This window comes from Eptesicus fuscus, chromosome 18 (assembly GCF_027574615.1).
Source record: "Eptesicus fuscus isolate TK198812 chromosome 18, DD_ASM_mEF_20220401, whole genome shotgun sequence".
In the NCBI taxonomy this organism is placed as follows: Eukaryota; Metazoa; Chordata; class Mammalia; order Chiroptera; family Vespertilionidae; genus Eptesicus; species Eptesicus fuscus.
Genome location: NC_072490.1, coordinates 12,483,683 through 12,500,020, shown reverse-complemented (window position 1 = coordinate 12,500,020; position 16,338 = coordinate 12,483,683). Strand labels below are relative to the sequence as shown.

General features: G+C 43.1%; 3 protein-coding genes across 14 annotated transcripts in view; 1 reads left to right on the top strand and 2 right to left on the bottom strand.

Annotated features, from left to right (window-relative positions):
• Window positions 1-3,805, bottom strand: part of UBP1 (upstream binding protein 1) — a 47,353-nt gene extending 43,548 nt beyond the window's left edge. For 3 of the 7 annotated variants that reach the window (XR_008554478.1, XR_008554479.1, XM_054708088.1), the window contains exon 1: window positions 3,124-3,805. Coding sequence is in view for 5 of the 7 variants with exons in the window: in XM_054708088.1 (XP_054564063.1) it covers window positions 3,124-3,236 (113 nt within the window). In the remaining 2 variants the exon portion in view is untranslated. The remainder of the gene's footprint in view (window positions 1-3,123) is intronic. The other 4 variants (XM_054708086.1, XM_054708087.1, XM_054708084.1 and 1 more) reach the window with 3 other exon arrangements.
• CRTAP (cartilage associated protein) overlaps window positions 1-16,338 on the top strand; it is a 209,038-nt gene that overhangs the window by 159,714 nt on the left and 32,986 nt on the right. The gene's annotated exons all lie outside the window — the stretch shown is intronic.
• CLASP2 (cytoplasmic linker associated protein 2) overlaps window positions 11,035-16,338 on the bottom strand; it is a 142,569-nt gene continuing 137,265 nt past the window's right edge. For all 6 annotated transcript variants that reach the window (XM_054708094.1, XM_054708091.1, XM_054708090.1 and 3 more), the window contains 2 exons: window positions 15,064-15,180; window positions 11,035-12,740 (listed from right to left, as the gene is read on the bottom strand). In XM_054708094.1, coding sequence (XP_054564069.1) covers window positions 12,654-12,740; window positions 15,064-15,180 — 204 coding nt within the window. In that variant the 3' untranslated portion in view covers window positions 11,035-12,653. The remainder of the gene's footprint in view (window positions 12,741-15,063; window positions 15,181-16,338) is intronic.

The window sequence follows — 16,338 nt, the reverse complement described above, 5'->3', positions numbered from 1 at the left end:
GTCTGCGGGCCTTGCTCTAACCACTGAGCAAAACGGCCAGACCAGTATTATTTCTTAAATCCTGAAAAGTAACATGCTACAGATTATAATTTCATGTGAACAATGATGGAAAGAAAATTACCAGTGGTCCAAATGACCCTACTAGAAGTTTAAGTTACTTAGTTACCTGGTCCTTACGTCACAGAACATGAATGACCCAGATTTCAGATGAGTTTCAGCCTGCATTCAGCATGTGGGAGCTGAGCCTTCATTTGGAATGGTAGTGCCACTGACAGGCCACTGGGGCCAATCACTTAACATCTATGAGCTTAGGCTTACTCACTTATAAGGAAAGGACTGGTCTATTGGTTTTCTAGGGTCTCTTCATCCATCTCTAGAATCCTGATGTTGTAACAGAGATTTTAAAAACTCTTTGTAACCTGCCTCATTTTCTATAAAATCTGAAGCAGCTCATATCTCACAACAATACACACAGAAGAACACAATACACAAAAGGAGGTAAAAAAGAGCAGCAAAGGTAATACCAGAAATTAGCCTCAACATATCCCAATACTATCCACCTACATCATTTAATGCAAATATATTTTTAAGTTAAGTCAGACAATTGAGAAAAAGGATCTCTTTCAAAGTAGGTACCGTAAAACCTGAAGAAACCATTTTCTAAAAGAAGTCTTTAAAAATCCCTCTTGTTTTAAGTCATCCAAAAATCAAATACAGTAAGCATACTCCACTTTGAAAGGAAAATGCAAAGCTGCCTACAAAGTAAACTTTTATCAATAAGTCACTTTTCAGCCCTCGCCTGTTTGGTTCAGTGGATATAGAGCATAGATGGGCCTGTGGACTGAAGGGTCCCAGTTTAGATTCCTGTCAAGGGCACATGCCCAGGTTACAAGCTCCATCCCCAGTAGGGGGCGTGCAGAAGGCAGCAGATCAATGCTTCTCCCTCTCCCTCTCCTCCTTCTCTGAAATCAAGGGGGAAAAAAAGTCCCTTTTCAAATAATTTCAAGTTTAGCGCAAGTTTACTTCTTGAACTTGAGAGAACAAATGAAAGGACAAGCATCAGTAGCCCTTACTTCCCATTTGATACCAGAGGAAAAGGGACTGCCATGCAGTGAAAGGACACTGGGCATTCCTGAGACCCACCGAGCCCGCAGAGAGCTCCAGGTCCAGGTGGGGAATGCAATGCAAAGAAAGCCAGCACAGCTTAAAGCACTCAGACTTTCTCCAGGTCAAGTCAATTTTGCAATTTCCTAAATTTGAATCTCAAATAAAGGGTCTTGAATTTGCAAGAGGCAAGGACTCTCATGGGTTCCTTTTAGTTTTTGAGGAGCAAACGGATACCCAAAATATATGAAAAAAATAACCAAAATTTGCCTTCAAAGATACTTGAACATTTTAGATTAAATGACACATACCGTATCACCAATAACCAAAAGCATTCAAGGGGAAAAGTTTCCCCATGAGAAGTGTTGTAAAAAACACAGAATTACAAAGATATCACACATTACTTAAAAAAAAAAAGGTCAGGGAAAGGTTTAACATCAATATTTTACTTCCTTTGCACAAAATAAAAGTTCATTAGTTGGTCAAATCACTAAAACAAACAGAACTCTTGGGGAAAAAAATAAAAGCTCAAAATAACTCGATAAACAATGCTCTCAGCAGCAAACTTACATTTTGTCATAACTGGTAACTGAGAAGCAACTGAAGAGACACATTGAATTTGTTTCACCTGCCCTCCTATTCCTTTTAGGGCAAGTCCAGGTCTCCAGGAAAAGCCGGAGGCCACCTTTTCCCCAGGCAATCACTGCCTCTAGCACTCCCATCTGGGCTGACCCTATGACTTTCAGTAGCTCAATTTCCTCAACAACTGAAACAGTTGCTCCAAAACAACAAGCCACCTCATCCACTTGCACAACTGCAGAGAGAAGTAGTGCCAAGTTCAGAGAGACCAGCACAGACAGAATCAGGGTCAGAGACTGGTGAACGAGGGCTTTCCTTCAAGCACTTCCTCTAACACCTCCATCTTCTTGAGAGTTATTTGTTTATAAGACTTAAAAGCCTAATTACTTCAGGGAGCAGCCCCCGCCAACCCAGGCCTACACTGACCCAGAAGTCTTTCTTCTTCAGGACATTTGTCCTCCCCGAGAGCAGCAGTGACATGTATGGAGGCTGCTGGGCACCTGGACAGCACTTCAGGGCATTACTTTAAGGAACCCATTTGGAATAAATATCTCACTTTAGTTCGCATGAACAAAAAGCTGCCAAACCATCGCGTTTCCTACTTTAAATGGGGCGACTTTATAGTATGTAAAACTGAATTTCAAAAAAAAAAAGCAGTTAAGAAATAAAGAGCTGCCAAGTTGACAGGAGTTAAAAGAACAGTATTGCTCAGGATCAAGGCCGGAGACGAAACTCAGATCAGTTTCAAGCCCTCAAATTTCAACGAAATGAATGGCTGCCGATACAGGCGGTGAAGACTCCACAAACTACTGTTTGTGGTGCATTCACTGTATCTTAAAGGCGTCTTCAAAAGGAAGAAGCCTAAGAGGGTAGAGTCCCCAAAATGAAAAATTTCAATCTGAGACAAAGAACCGTAACTACTGCTGATGTGCTTTTCTCCCCTGTGGCTATTGTCACACAGAATCACGTGACTAAAATGTGCAACTAGGAAAGACTACAATGTAGAACAGAGTAGGTAGGAACTGATTATCCAAACTTTGGAGAAGTACTTTCCCCAATAAAAGTCCTAACATTTCGTCCCGTATTCCAGCTCTAAGTGGCCCGTAAATCACTTGCAAGGAAATGAGACCCCTTCCCCATCAACCCAAGCCATCGTTTGTAACAGCCGGGCGTGTTTTACAGCAAAAAATGAAACCCTCAGCCATTGCCGGGGCCCAAGGTTGCAGGGCCGCGCTCTCAAGCCCGCCACCGGGGTGGGCAGAGGCCTGCGAGGCTGCACGGCCCCGGCGGCCACGCGGCAGGCCCGGACCCCGAGCCGGGTAGGCCCGGGGCACCGCTGATCGCAGCCGCGCCTGGCAAAGGCCCAGGGTCCTGCAAGCCTTTCCCCAAGGGTACGGAGGCGTCCGCCCGCCCGCCCGCCCGGCCCAGGGCGTCCGGTACCTCATGCTGTAAGCGCCGGCGCCCAGCTCCTGCCCGATGCCCGTAAGGCTGGCGTCGAAGTCGTGCACCAGCCCGGACTCGATCACCTCGTCCATCTTGAGCACCCAGGCCATCTTCCGGCCTCGCCGTCACCCGGCGCGCAGCGCGGCCTCCGCGAGCGCGGCGAAGAGGCCGGAGCTCCGCGGAGCGTCCTGGGGGAGGGCGCGGGTGAAGCCTCCGCGGCGCGGCGAGTGGTCACCAGCGGCGGCCGGGGCGGCGGCCGGCACGAGAGCGGCCGGGGCCCCGCGGGCAGGGCAAGGCGAGGAGCTCAGGCGGGAGCGGCAGGGCCGCCGGCAGCGCCTCCCTCCCGCGGGCGCCGGCCCCGCGCCTCATGCCGCCGCCGCCGCCCACCCCCGGCGCCGCTAGCGCTGCAGCCGCCGCCGCCGCCCGTCCCGCCCCGGGGCACCCGGCTGCATCCTCCCCCGGACTGCGCGGGGAGGGGCGGGAGTTCAGCCCGCTCCGACGACCGCGCGCGGGGGAGCCCGCCCGTCCCCCGGTTCCCCGGCCTCGACCCCCGGGCTTCAGCCCGCCCGCCCAGGCTCTACCGCCCCGGCCAACCCCGCCGACGCCGCTCCGCGGGCGCGGACGATGGCTTCGCCACAGCTCCTGCTCGAGCTCACTCGCCGCTTCCGCCTCCTACGGCTCCGCCCCGGCCCTGCCCCCGCCCCCGCCCCCGCGATTGCCCCCCGGCCCAGGCCTGCCCCGCAGGGCCCGCGCACGGGACAGTCCCGGCGCTTCCCGGCGGAGGCACTCTCCCTTCAGGGAGGCGCGACCCCGCCCACACGGCAAGTTCCCAGCCCAGGCGGCCGGCTGCCCTTTCACCCCGGCTCAGGAAGAGGCGGTGCCAAAAGGGCTGTCTGTTTTCGTCCATCCTGAGAAGCTAACTGATTGACAGGCGAACAGGACAATAAAGGCGAGTGCTTGGTCGAAACTCCCGTGAGCCTCTGCGCCCCTGTACTAAACAACCAATCAGAATGTTCTTCCTCTTGGGCGGGTTCCAGGACTGAATTTGCTGCCAAAAGAAGGAGTTCATTGGACCGCACTAGATCCCACTTCCTGTGGTGCATTACTCCTCTATGGTCTTTTGGGTTGTCTTTGGATTTTGCTCACACTACAGAAGAGAAGGCGGGTGGGAGTCTTAGCCAATGGGCTCGCACCCTATTTGTGGACTGAAAGGCCCATTGGGCAGAAAAACCTTGATTGACATGAATATAAGTCAATCAGTGGTCCCAATAAAGGGTTCTGGAAAGAGTTCCCACAACTGCTGATTCCTGGGAGCAGTATGGCGAGCTGGAGTTAAGCTATGGGTTCGTTAGCAGTAACAGCTGGCAATCGTGTTATTTATTGTCTTGCATTTATTGTACTCGGATTCACTGGTCTTAGCTAGGAGCTTCTTATTCAGGGTGCAGTTATATGACTGGGGCTAAGCCTCAAGGGCTTCTGCACTGAGGAACACAGAAGAAATAAAATGGTGTTGGTATAGTCATTCTGCCAAATGAAAATTAAGTTGGTTGAGGTGTGTGTGGTAGGCAATTAGACATGAGTAGAACAAGGACGATGGGCCAGGTATAGAGGGTCACCACGGTGGAAAGTCCTTGGAGCCTAGCAGAGGACAATTGTAGGGTGGGACCTTGCCCCCAGGGTGATCTTTCCTCCCCTAGCATATCGCTGGTCTTGTGGTTTGGGCTCCCTAGAGATAAGATCTAGGCCTCAGTTGTATTTCAGCTCCAGGCCCAGGAAAGCAACAAAATCAGACAAGCCGCACCAAAGCTGACCTCAGGACCAGCTGCATTGAATAATGACCCCCTGCTCTGGTGCCACAACCCTGCTAGGACACACCTGGAAAACTGCTGAACATTCTATTGAAATCTTCCCTGGGGGCCTACCCCAAAGTCTCCACCCTTAAAACCCTTAGGACAAAGGACCCAGCAGGCTCTCCCTCCCTGGAGCATGCCCACACCTTTCCCTTAATCCTTTCCCCTTCTTCCCCTTTCCCATCCCCCATACGTGTTACCGTTAGCTTCCTCACTCCCAAACTCAAAGGGCCCTTTCTTTACTTGTACAAATGTTCTCTTATATTTGGAGTCTTGGCTCTGAATTCTTTCCTAGCCAGAACTCAAGTACCAGGGTTGCTGAACCCAGGTCTGGTCTGACCCCATAGGTGTAACACCCAGTGCTGTTCCAGCCACCTACAACAGAGAAATGGAGACAAGATTCTATTCTTGTTTTAACTAGCCTGGGAACGTAAACTTTCGACGTTTACAGTCCTGCTTAATGCCTGCATATACATCGAACCTCAGATAAACCTCTGATTACCCCCTGGAGGACTGAGGAAAGAGTATCCAGACATCCTGGAGGACTAAGGAAAGAGTATTCAAGTATCCATACCATCTGACATCTATTATCCATACTGCCTGACATCCATTGTCCAAACCACCTGAGGATTATAATCTTGGACCAGTCCAGAGGCTAAGAATGCAGGACTGATTCTTCTCAAGAATGTACTTTTAACTACAAGAAGCTTTTCTTCTTTCTTCAGAACATCCTGGATATTACCTAATTGTGTGTCTAGTTTGCAAACCCTAAGACCCTTGAATAAATATTTATTTTTAGCCAAAGCCTTCTGATTCATTTACCATCAGTCAACAGTACTCACATGTTTATAGCTCAATCTTGGTTGTTGTCTGGGACCTCAATTGGGGCTGCTGGAATTCCTACAACAAAAATCCTGTAAGGTGGGTTTACCCAGAACTCCCCTTACTAACTTTATGTTTTCTCTTAGTACTTTTCCATCCACTGCCTCCCGACCTGCACCTGGGCTCTAAATGCCCATTTACCCATAAGGAGTTGAGCCCAGTCTCTCCCACTGCAAAATCACATTGCAGTGGTCCCTATACCTATTGTGATGCTCCTGAATAAAGTCTGCCTAGCCATCTTTAACACTGAAGACCCAGGACCAGAAACTATTGCAGAATCTTTATTCTGTAGCGTATTTTATTAGTCAGACAGCCACATAATCAGATTGATGGGAGTAGAGTGAAATAATTTGGAAGTCATGTTTTAAATTTTCTGAAATCCACACTCTGGCTACAAATGTTTTACATTTGATGACCTTGACAGTTTTGAGGAATACTGGTCACATATTTTGTATGATGCCTCTATATTGGAATTTTTCTTATGTTTTTCTCATGTTATTGGCTTTGAGGAAGAAAACCACAGGGGAAAAGTGCCCCTTTATCACAAATAGCACATGATTTACCAATGTAGATATTGACTTTGATCACCTGGCTTGTCAGGTTTCTCCACTTTTTTTCTAATATTGGTAATGTTTGTCTTCTCTCTTTTTCTTGGTTAGCTTGGGTAGAAGTTTAACCTTTTCAAAAAAACAGCTTTTTATTTTTGTTGATTTTTTCTCATAATTTTGTTGATTTTTCCTATTTTCAATTTCATTGATTTAGTTTTTGTTATACTGTTGTCTTGCTTTATACAGTATATTGTTCTCAAGAAGACTAATGCCTTCCTCCTTTTATTTAGAAGTCATTGATCTGTTTGATTACAGGCCCAGAGGATTTCCCCCATTACCTTTAAAGTCTAGTGGTTTTCCGAGGATATGTCTAATAATTATTTCAGAATAATTTTTCCAGGTGTGCCTTTTGATTATGTTGATTCATATCTTCTTTTCTTTCTGGAAGGTATTTTTGGATTTTAAATATTTATTCTTTTAAATATCTATTCCCTTTTATTGTGTGTGTGTGTGTGTGTGTGTGTGTGTGTGTGTGTGTATTTAGAGACTCCAACTGTGTGGATGATGAATCACTTTTGCCTATTTTCTACCAGTTACTTTTTTTGTGATTACTTTTACCGTTGTCCTTATTTCATTTTCTTGAATGTTTTAATTTATTTTCTCAATATCTCTTATTTTTCTGTGAAAATTGTTTCATCTTGGATATTTTAATTTAGTCTTCTTTTCTGAGTATCTGAGATCTTTCTTGAATTTTTCTTCTATGTCCTGTCAACTCTACTTCATATCTTTCTGTTTTACATCCACATATATTCTGAGTTTTTGAATTTTTGATTTAAGGTGTTATTTATATCTGTATGTTCATTTTTGTGAAGATACACTTATTTGGGAGTATTGAATATTGCCTAATAGGAATCTTTAACTTATAAAGTCACAATAGTATTCCTTTGCCTCAGCCTTTGTAACACACTAAACACAGAAGCATTTTTCAGGAATGGGCACCACTATATGCAAACTAGGGTTCTAGTTGCATGAATAATGGTTCTTAAGAAAGAGCTTCCTTCTTTGTCTATTTACATTCATGCTCCAAATTACAAAAGCATTAAACTTGAGGCTCTCAGGCTAGTACGGTGATAACTGATCTTAATAAAAGTGGTCACTAAGAAGTTTAAGTCTCCCATTAAAAATATATATTTTTTTAATTTCAGAGACGAAGGGAGAGAGATAAAAACATCAATGATGAGAATCACTGATTGGCTTCCCCTCTCCTCCCCCCCAGGGATAAAGCCCACAACCTGGCATGTGTCCTGACCGGGAATGGAACCATGATCTCCTGTCCTGGTTCATGGTCAGACACTCAACCACTGAGCCACACTGGCCAGGCTCTATGTTGTTTTATAACTGGTATGAAGTCATGCAGGTTAAAACTGGTGAGCAGCCGAAACCGGTTTGGCTCAGTGGATAGAGCGTCGGCCTGCAGACTCAAAGGTCCCAGGTTCGATTCCGGTCAAGGGCATGTATCTTGGTTGCGGCCACATCCCCAGTAGGGGTTGTGCAAGAGGCAGCTGATCAATGATTCTCTATCATCGATGTTTCTAACTCTCTATCCCTCTCTCTTCCTGTCTGTAAAAAATCAATAAAATATATATTTTAAAAAAAACAAAAAATAAAATAAAATAAATAAAACTGGTGAGCAGCAAGTAAATGCCATTTAGACAAATGTTTGGCAGAACATGGTTGATAAATATTGAGAAACAACAGGTCTAATTTGCAGTATTAGATTAAGTACTGCTCAACTCTTTTCTTGGTGAACTTCATTTAAAAAAATAAGTCTACAGGGGATGGCCGAGGAGAGGTCAACGGGGGAAAGAGGAGACATTGTAATACTGTATGTAATACTTTAAACAAGAAAGGATTTTTAAAAAAGGGTCTACAAAAGAGACTGCGTTTCTGGAAAAGCAGTGTGCAAACTGCAGCTTCTCAGGCAATCCATGGAAAGCTCCTGGACAATTAGATCTTCAAGCAATGATAGGGTTATATTCCACTCAGGGATCACAAGAAGTCACGTTGTGGGGTGTTTTTCCACACATCTCATTGAACTAGGACTACATTTTTGGAAAGAGGCTTAACAGAATTTCAGTACTTAAGTGTTCCAGACTGTGTGGCTGGGCACTGATATGAAACATTGCAAAGTTAGATTATGAGCACTTGTCAAAATCTTATCACATGTTTGATAGCAAGGGAATCATTTCAGAAAAAAAAAAATCCAAAAAAACAAAACCTGGCTCCTCAAACATTCCTGAAGGGGGATCCCCTTGAAAAATTTTAAACAAGGTTGGCAAGCTAATGCACTATTTTTAGTCACATTGTAGCCTTTTTTTATTTTTATTTTTAAAAAAATATATTTTATTGATTTTCCACAGAGAGGAAGGGAGAGGGATAGAGAGCTAGAAACATAGATGAGAGAGAAACATTGATCAGCTGCCTCCTGCACACTCCCCACCGGGTATGTGCCCGCAACCACAGTACATGCCCTTGACCGGAATCGAACCCGGAACTCTTGAGTCCACAGGCTGACTCTCTATCCACTGAGCCAAACCGGTTAGGGCACATTGTAGCCTTTTAATAATTTGGCGATTTAAACCTGGGTCATAATGTCCTAGGGCAAGCATGTCAAACTCACAGCCCGCAGGCTGCATGCGGCCCACAATGGATATTTTTTGCGGCCCAGCCAATATAACGGTATGTAAGAAACGTTTTAATAAAAATTTCATTAACTTAATTTTTACAATATCCTGTCATACATTATCTATACTAATAAAAGGGTAATATGCTAATTAGACTGGGAGACCTTCTGGGAGAACTTCCGGAAGTCTTTCCAGACAAAGCAATGGTGGCGGGGCCGAGGCAGAGGTGGTTAGGGGCAATCAGGCCAGGAGGGGAGGGCAGTTGAGGGTGATAAGGCCTGCAGGGGGGCAGTTGGTGGCAAGCATGCTGGCGGGGGAAGGCAGTTGGGGGCGATCAGGCCTGTGGGGGGGTAGTTGGGGTGAGCAGACTGGCAACAGGGGACAGTTGGGGGCGATCAGGCTGGCAGGCAGAGTAGTTAGGGGCGATCAAGCAGGCAGGCAGGCGAGTGGTTAGGAGCCAGTGGTCCCAGATTGTGAGAGTAATGTCCGACTGCCGGTTTAGGCCCAATCCCTGGATCGGACATCCTCCAAGGGGACCCAGATTGGAGAGGGTGCTGGCCGGGCTCAGGGACCCCCCCGCCCCTCCCGCCGTGTGTGCATGAATTTCATGCACCGGGCCACTAGTTATTAATAATGAACTACAACGTTTGCTAGACTGATTACTATAATCGTGTTGCATTCATTTCCCTACATGCCTTATGCACAGGTGCACCATTTCTCTCCACTAATACTAGCAGCGAATATTTTAGCAGCCGATTGCCACGTCATTAGTCTTGGACTGATTTGTTTGGTGTGTGCAACAGGAAATATTTCCCTTTCAGAGAACAAGAAAAATAGGTTTATTTGTGCTACGCTTATTAATTTGTGCAGTTATTCAGTGTCTGGTCAGTTAATGCTCAAGAAAAAATATTTTCATCAAAATGTTCTATTATTTTATGTTAACGATTACTCATTTATTTCAGCCCTTCATATTCAGCATCTATTGAAATAAACCTATGTTTCTATGAAAACTGAAGCTTTTGTGTTTTTGTGGCCCACATAAACATTGTTTATTTGGCGCATGTTAATCTTTGAGTTTGACATGCTTGTCCTAGGGCCACTTCCCTGAGTATGGACAATGTTCCAGAAATATTGAATAATATGGTGTGTTGCCTGTCTTGAATGGGGGTATTTTTCCTTCTCAGTTCTTCCTTTTGGCTAAGCCACATTATGGGGCTACCTTGGCTACATGAAGAATTTCTTCATAGATTTTTTTTTTTGCGCTAGATTATTGATTGGTCAATTTTGTTTTGCTTTTCTTTTTTTCTTTTTTAATACATTTTATTGATTTTTTACAGAGAGGGAGAGAGATAGTTAGAAACATCGATGAGAGAAACACCCATCAGCTGCCTCCTGCACACTCCTCACTGGGTATGTGCCCACAACCAAGGTACATGCCCTTGACCAGAATCAAACCCGGGACCCTCGAGTCCACGGGGCGACGCTCTATCCACTGAGCCAAACTGGTCAGGGCTGTTTTGCTTTTCTATTACTCAGTTCACTCATTTCTGAGTTGCCTGCCTTTAGATGCCTGCTGCTTAGTCTACGTTTCTAAGTAGAGTTATTCAGCTTAAGTGACTCTAATTGTCAACAGTAGTTAAAGCAAGACCGTAAAGAACAGGTCAAAATCAAACCACTATTTAGATTAAAAATGATTATATAAAACATATCAAAGGTATGGAACATAAAACATTACTAAGAAGCATTCAATGTTTAAAATGCCTTTTCATCTTAGAGCTATAATATATACATGCATACATAGCTATATATACTTAATTGTGGCTGCTATTCCTGATCTTTTCTCCTCAGATGCACTTATAAAATTTATTGACACATGAGCTTTTAAAAAATCTAGTTATAAGTGACTTGTCACACAGTGAGACAGAAAAACAACTGATATGTATTGTTAATTTTTTCAAGTAATGTTATGTACAGTTTTATTGCCAGTATATGCACAACAGTAAGCATAGAACTATAAATACACAATGTAATTAACAGTAGAAAACAAAATTGTTACAGGTAAAGGGGAGGAGATACAGAGAAACTTCCTGCTGCAAGAACAGAAACGAAGGTAAAAGCCGATGACAAATCCATTCAGTACTCTTAAATTCTTTACATACATTTCTACATTTTGTTCAATTAAACAAAGTACAGATAACTCTGTAACAACAGCAAATGGCTTCCCTAATAGCTATTTGCCTTTCCAGTCAAATTCACTTTGTTAGGATTAAAAAAAAGTCAAGATGAGCAATCATTAGTATTCTGGTTCCAAATTATCTACTTTGCCTTTCACCAACACTGGTAATTTTTGCAAATTGGCTGCACATGAAAAGAATAGATGTAGCCAAAGGTGATTTAAAAACGTAACAGAAAAATCACCCTTTAGTTTTCCAAAAGACACTATAGGCAGCAGCTCAATTAAAAGTATTAGCCCTGAAGAGGTAGAGAATTTGAGCCCATTATACAAGATAATAGCCTTGGCACCATCTTCTCTCTCATCAGGATCAACGTTTTCAAGTAAGAATTTCATGGTAAAAGGAAACCAGGTTCCACCATTTAAACAAAAGGTGCTGGTCGACTCCCATGTCTCAATAATTAGTTTGTTTATTAAATGAGAAACAGAAGACTGTCAAGGACACACATGCACTTGATTTTTTTTTGTCTGTTTCCATTATCAAGTTTATTTGTAAGTGAATTTGATATTAATAAATATAAAAAAAGCATCATTCACAATAAAGATAAACAAACCAAAAACCCTGCAATGAAACCTTCCATTTTAATAAGTATTAAGAAAAAAACAGGCAGATGATTTGGTGCAGCTTTCTTAAGGGATCATAGAGGGGACATGGTTTTAAATAAAGATGGCAAGATCAGTAACCAACAAACAATATCAGTTTTACAAAACTGGCTGATTCTGTAACATTTCTCTTTGAAGTCTTAGTTTTAAAACTACAGACCACCCCAAAGAAGTTATAGCTAATGACATGTATCACAATCACACCAACAGAGTCCGGCTGTAGCTCAAATTAGTCCTGCTGTGTTTCACGTCATTTCAATATTACTAGCATAGGACATGATAGGAAACAAAACTCAAAGTAGCAATTAAAAAATATTATCCTGCATTTGAATAAAGGCAAAAAATGTTTTAGACTGTTCAACTTTTAAAGCTTTAAGCATTCCTGTTTAACCAGCATTAAAAAAAAAATTATACAACCATAACACTGGCAAAGGTTAATGGGGAAGACAAAGAAGTACAAACAGTGAAATGATAAGTTAGATTTAAAATTACTTTATATTGATCAACTGTTGTTAATACTGCTTTTTCTTGGATTTGGGATAACTATCATAAAAGTTACATGCAGACTGAGGAGAGCCCTCTGTTACAGAAAATACAAAACAAAACAGAAAACTAAAACTAGGAAACAATGGTAAGCTCCAAAAGATGCATTTGAAAATTTCCTTCCATTGATGAGGGTGGCCTGTGTCCTTCCCTGGAGAGACCTGGTTCACTTCCACCGGCTTCACTAACTTTGCCCAGGGACATCAGTAGTGGGGTCAGCTCCTCCAGAGCCTGTTTGTGCACGTTTGATGTAAAGGTTCAGTAGCTTCATCTGCAGATTGAAAGCAAAGCAAACATGTCATTTGAGCAAGCTGCCCTAATTTATAGTATAATGTTTATTAAAAAATTATATACATAGTAGAGGCCCGGTGCATGAAATTCGTGCATGGGGGAGGAGGGAATGGGGGTTGGGTGTGTCCCTCAGTCTGGCCTGCAACCTCTCGCAATCCGGGACCGCTGGCTCTTAACCACTTGCCTGCCTGCCTGCCTGCCTGATCGCCCCTAATCACTCGCCTGCCTGCCTGCCTGATCGTTTCTAACCACCTCTGCCTCGGCCCCTGCCACCGCAGCTTCATCCGGAAGGATGTCCGGAAGGTCATTTGGCTGTCCAGTCTAATTAGCATATTACCCTTTTATTATTATAGATATGTGAGCTTTAAAAGATAAATTTTGAACCGAAGGGTTATTATAATGCCCAAGTTATTATTGACGATTAGAAATTATAAAAAAATGTTTTTGATTTGTTCACGATTTTGTAATCTAGCATGTCCTTTCAAAAACTATTATAGCCCTAGCTGGTTTGGCTCAGTGGATAGAGCAATGGTCTGTGGACTGAAGGGTCCTGGGTTCAATTCCTGGTCAGGGCACATGCCTGGGTTGTGGGCTAGATCCCCAGTGTGGGGCGTGCAGGAGGCAGCTTATCAATGATTCTCTCTCATCATTAATGTTTCTATCTCTTTCCTCTCTGAAATTATATATATATATATAACTATTGTAGTGGTAACTATTGTAGTGGTAACATAAAACTTCAAGTAAATTTTGAAAAAGAAGTCACCATTAAAACAATAATGACAAACATTTAAGTACTATTTGCTATACAATATACTAACTGCCTTATATTATCACTTTTTATCTTCAAAACAGAACGTGTGAGTCACTCACTGCCTTAGGTCTCAGAGCTAAGAAAGAAGTGGGCCAGGATATAAAATTAGGCACTTGGGTTCCAGGACCCAAGATCTTAGACAATTATGCCACTGTCCTCCTAATAAAAATGTTTTTGAGGTGGGGTGGTGATCACACAGTTCAATGTATGGATAATGTGTTGTGGGGGTTGTATGCCTGAACCCTGTATGATTTTATTGGCCAATGTCACTCCAATAAATTCAATTAAAAATGTTTTTTTCATTTCTCATTTTGCAGTCTTTACAGTATGAGACCATATTTTTATAGTTTGTAATCAGAGCATATAAATTTTTTTTCATCTTAGGTCATTTCCAAATATTTTCCCCCTACCTACCTATTGTCTTCGTATACAACATTATTACTGGCTGCCTAATATCCCAATAAGGTGCTTAATTTTAATCCTCCTGTAGGCAACTCTGAATTATCAGGACCTAACTTAAGCTCATAACAAAAGTTGGGATCCATTTTTCTTTGAAAACCTCTTTATTATTGAAAGTTTTCTTTTTTAATATTAACTCTTTGATTCAAGGGTTTTTAACCCAGTGTCCATGGGATTCAAGGACTCATTGCATCCTCTGAAACTAGGTATAAAATTTCTCTGTATGTATGTATTTTTCTTGAGATTAACCCCAGAAAGGTTTAAAAACCAGTGCCTTAATCTATATATAACTTATGAAAGGTGTATGTATACCTGAGCTCATTTTCCTTTATGTGTATTTTTCTCCCCTTTTTCTATTTTAAAAAGAAATATGATCATAGTAACAACAATCATCAGGATTTGGGGAAACTCTTTAACTAAAGGCAAGTGTCTCCTATTAACTTGTTTATAAGCCACAGTTCAACAATCATAATCTATCCTTACCCCCTATAACAAATTTCAAAATTTTGGTAGTATCAAAGAAATGAGAAAAGCAAGACTTATTTTTTCAACATACCAATCAAAGTTGTACACTTATTTGGATCAAAATAAGAATGGAACGAGAACAGATATTTATCATAGTTCATAGGGGGAAAATTTAAATATGTTCAAGTGGTCCATATTTTGGGAGATATAAAGTAATTCATGAATATATAACCCTGTCTATTTTTAATTAAACAGTTTTTGAGACTAAGGATTTGGTTGTAGGAGTGGCAAAGAAGCTGGCTATTTTAAATAACCAGAATCTATAGGCATTTCTTTCATAGCAATCTACCAGCCACCCTACCAAACTGCCTGACTTCCCCTGAGTGGCAAATATGAAAGGAGAAACAGCTAAAATGCAAATGGTAGGAGGAATAAGTTGAATGCTCAAAGCATGTCATACTAAAAGCTGAATACAAAAATAAATTTGTATTAACACAGACACACACACAAATAAATTTTGAAGAATGTACCATGGCCAGCATCCTTAGAACAAAGCAGCTCTACTTACTTTACTGCCAGTAAGCTGACTGAGATGTGGTTTTAGTTCATCCCCAATTACCGCATGAACAGCCACCAGGCAGAAGACACAAGCTTTCCGAACACTGCTCTCTGAATTATCATAACCCTAGGGAGAAAAGTCCGTATTAGCACTCCTGGGGGATCTGAGAAAAGCACGATTCCAACAGAGACAGAAGAGGTAACTCAAAGATGAGATCTCAAGCTTTAATGACCGATGAGCTTTTCAACCTTTTCAGGCAGAGACATTCCCTTCTTGCCTTCCATCACCCCTTCGGCACCTCCACTGTTAGCCTTCCTTCCCTTTATTTAGCCTGGAAAGCTGCAATTCTCTGACTCTGAGGCTGCCCCTTTGCCAATCCACCCTGTAAAAAGTCTCCAGATTAACCTCCCTAAAGCATTCAGTTTTATAGAACTCAACAGCTCCTCACTAGCAAATAAAGTCTCCTTGGCCTGGCAGTCAAGGTACTCCTATAATCCAGGCTGAGTTAAGCTTAGTATCTGTCCCATCCCTACCACTGCTCCAAACTATTCATCCAAACATTTATTCAGTATTCATGATATGTATGACATATACATGATATATATATACATGATACACACACACACACACACACACACACACACACACACACACACACTAGAGGCACGGTGCACGAAAATTCGTGCACTTGGGGAGGGGGGGTCCCTCAGCCCGACCTGCGCTCTCTCACAATCTGGGAGCCCTTTGGTGATGTCATACTGATGGCTCAGGCCCGCTCCCTGTGGGGAGCAGGCCTAAGCTGCAGTCTGACCTCCTTCTGTGGGAGAAGACTGGGTGTATAGGGGAAGGCGCCGCCCCCATCATCCTGCCTCCCTCTGTGGGAGGCTACCAGGCGGCCATTTAGGGAACGGCGCCAGCTGGCGAGGCCCTGCCCCACCCCACCCCCCATCGCCCCTCCACCAAGGCTGGTTGCTGCTGCCTCCCCTCCCCCCATTGCCATCCCCTCCCTCTGCCCACTGGCATGCGCCTTGGCTGGCCTGGCGCCGCCTGCTCACCAGCCCCGCCCCCCACCAACTGGTCATTCCGCCGTTTGGTCAATTTGCATATTATACTTTTATTATATAGGATTCTATTCTTAGTATCAAATCATAGACCAAGAAGAAAGATATTTGGATCTGATCTTCAAAGATTTCACAATTAAAAATTTTAGGGCTTAGAATAAAGTCACAAAAATAATGCACAAAGAAATAAATGATTAATTCTCTTCAGGAGGGGGTCTTAATA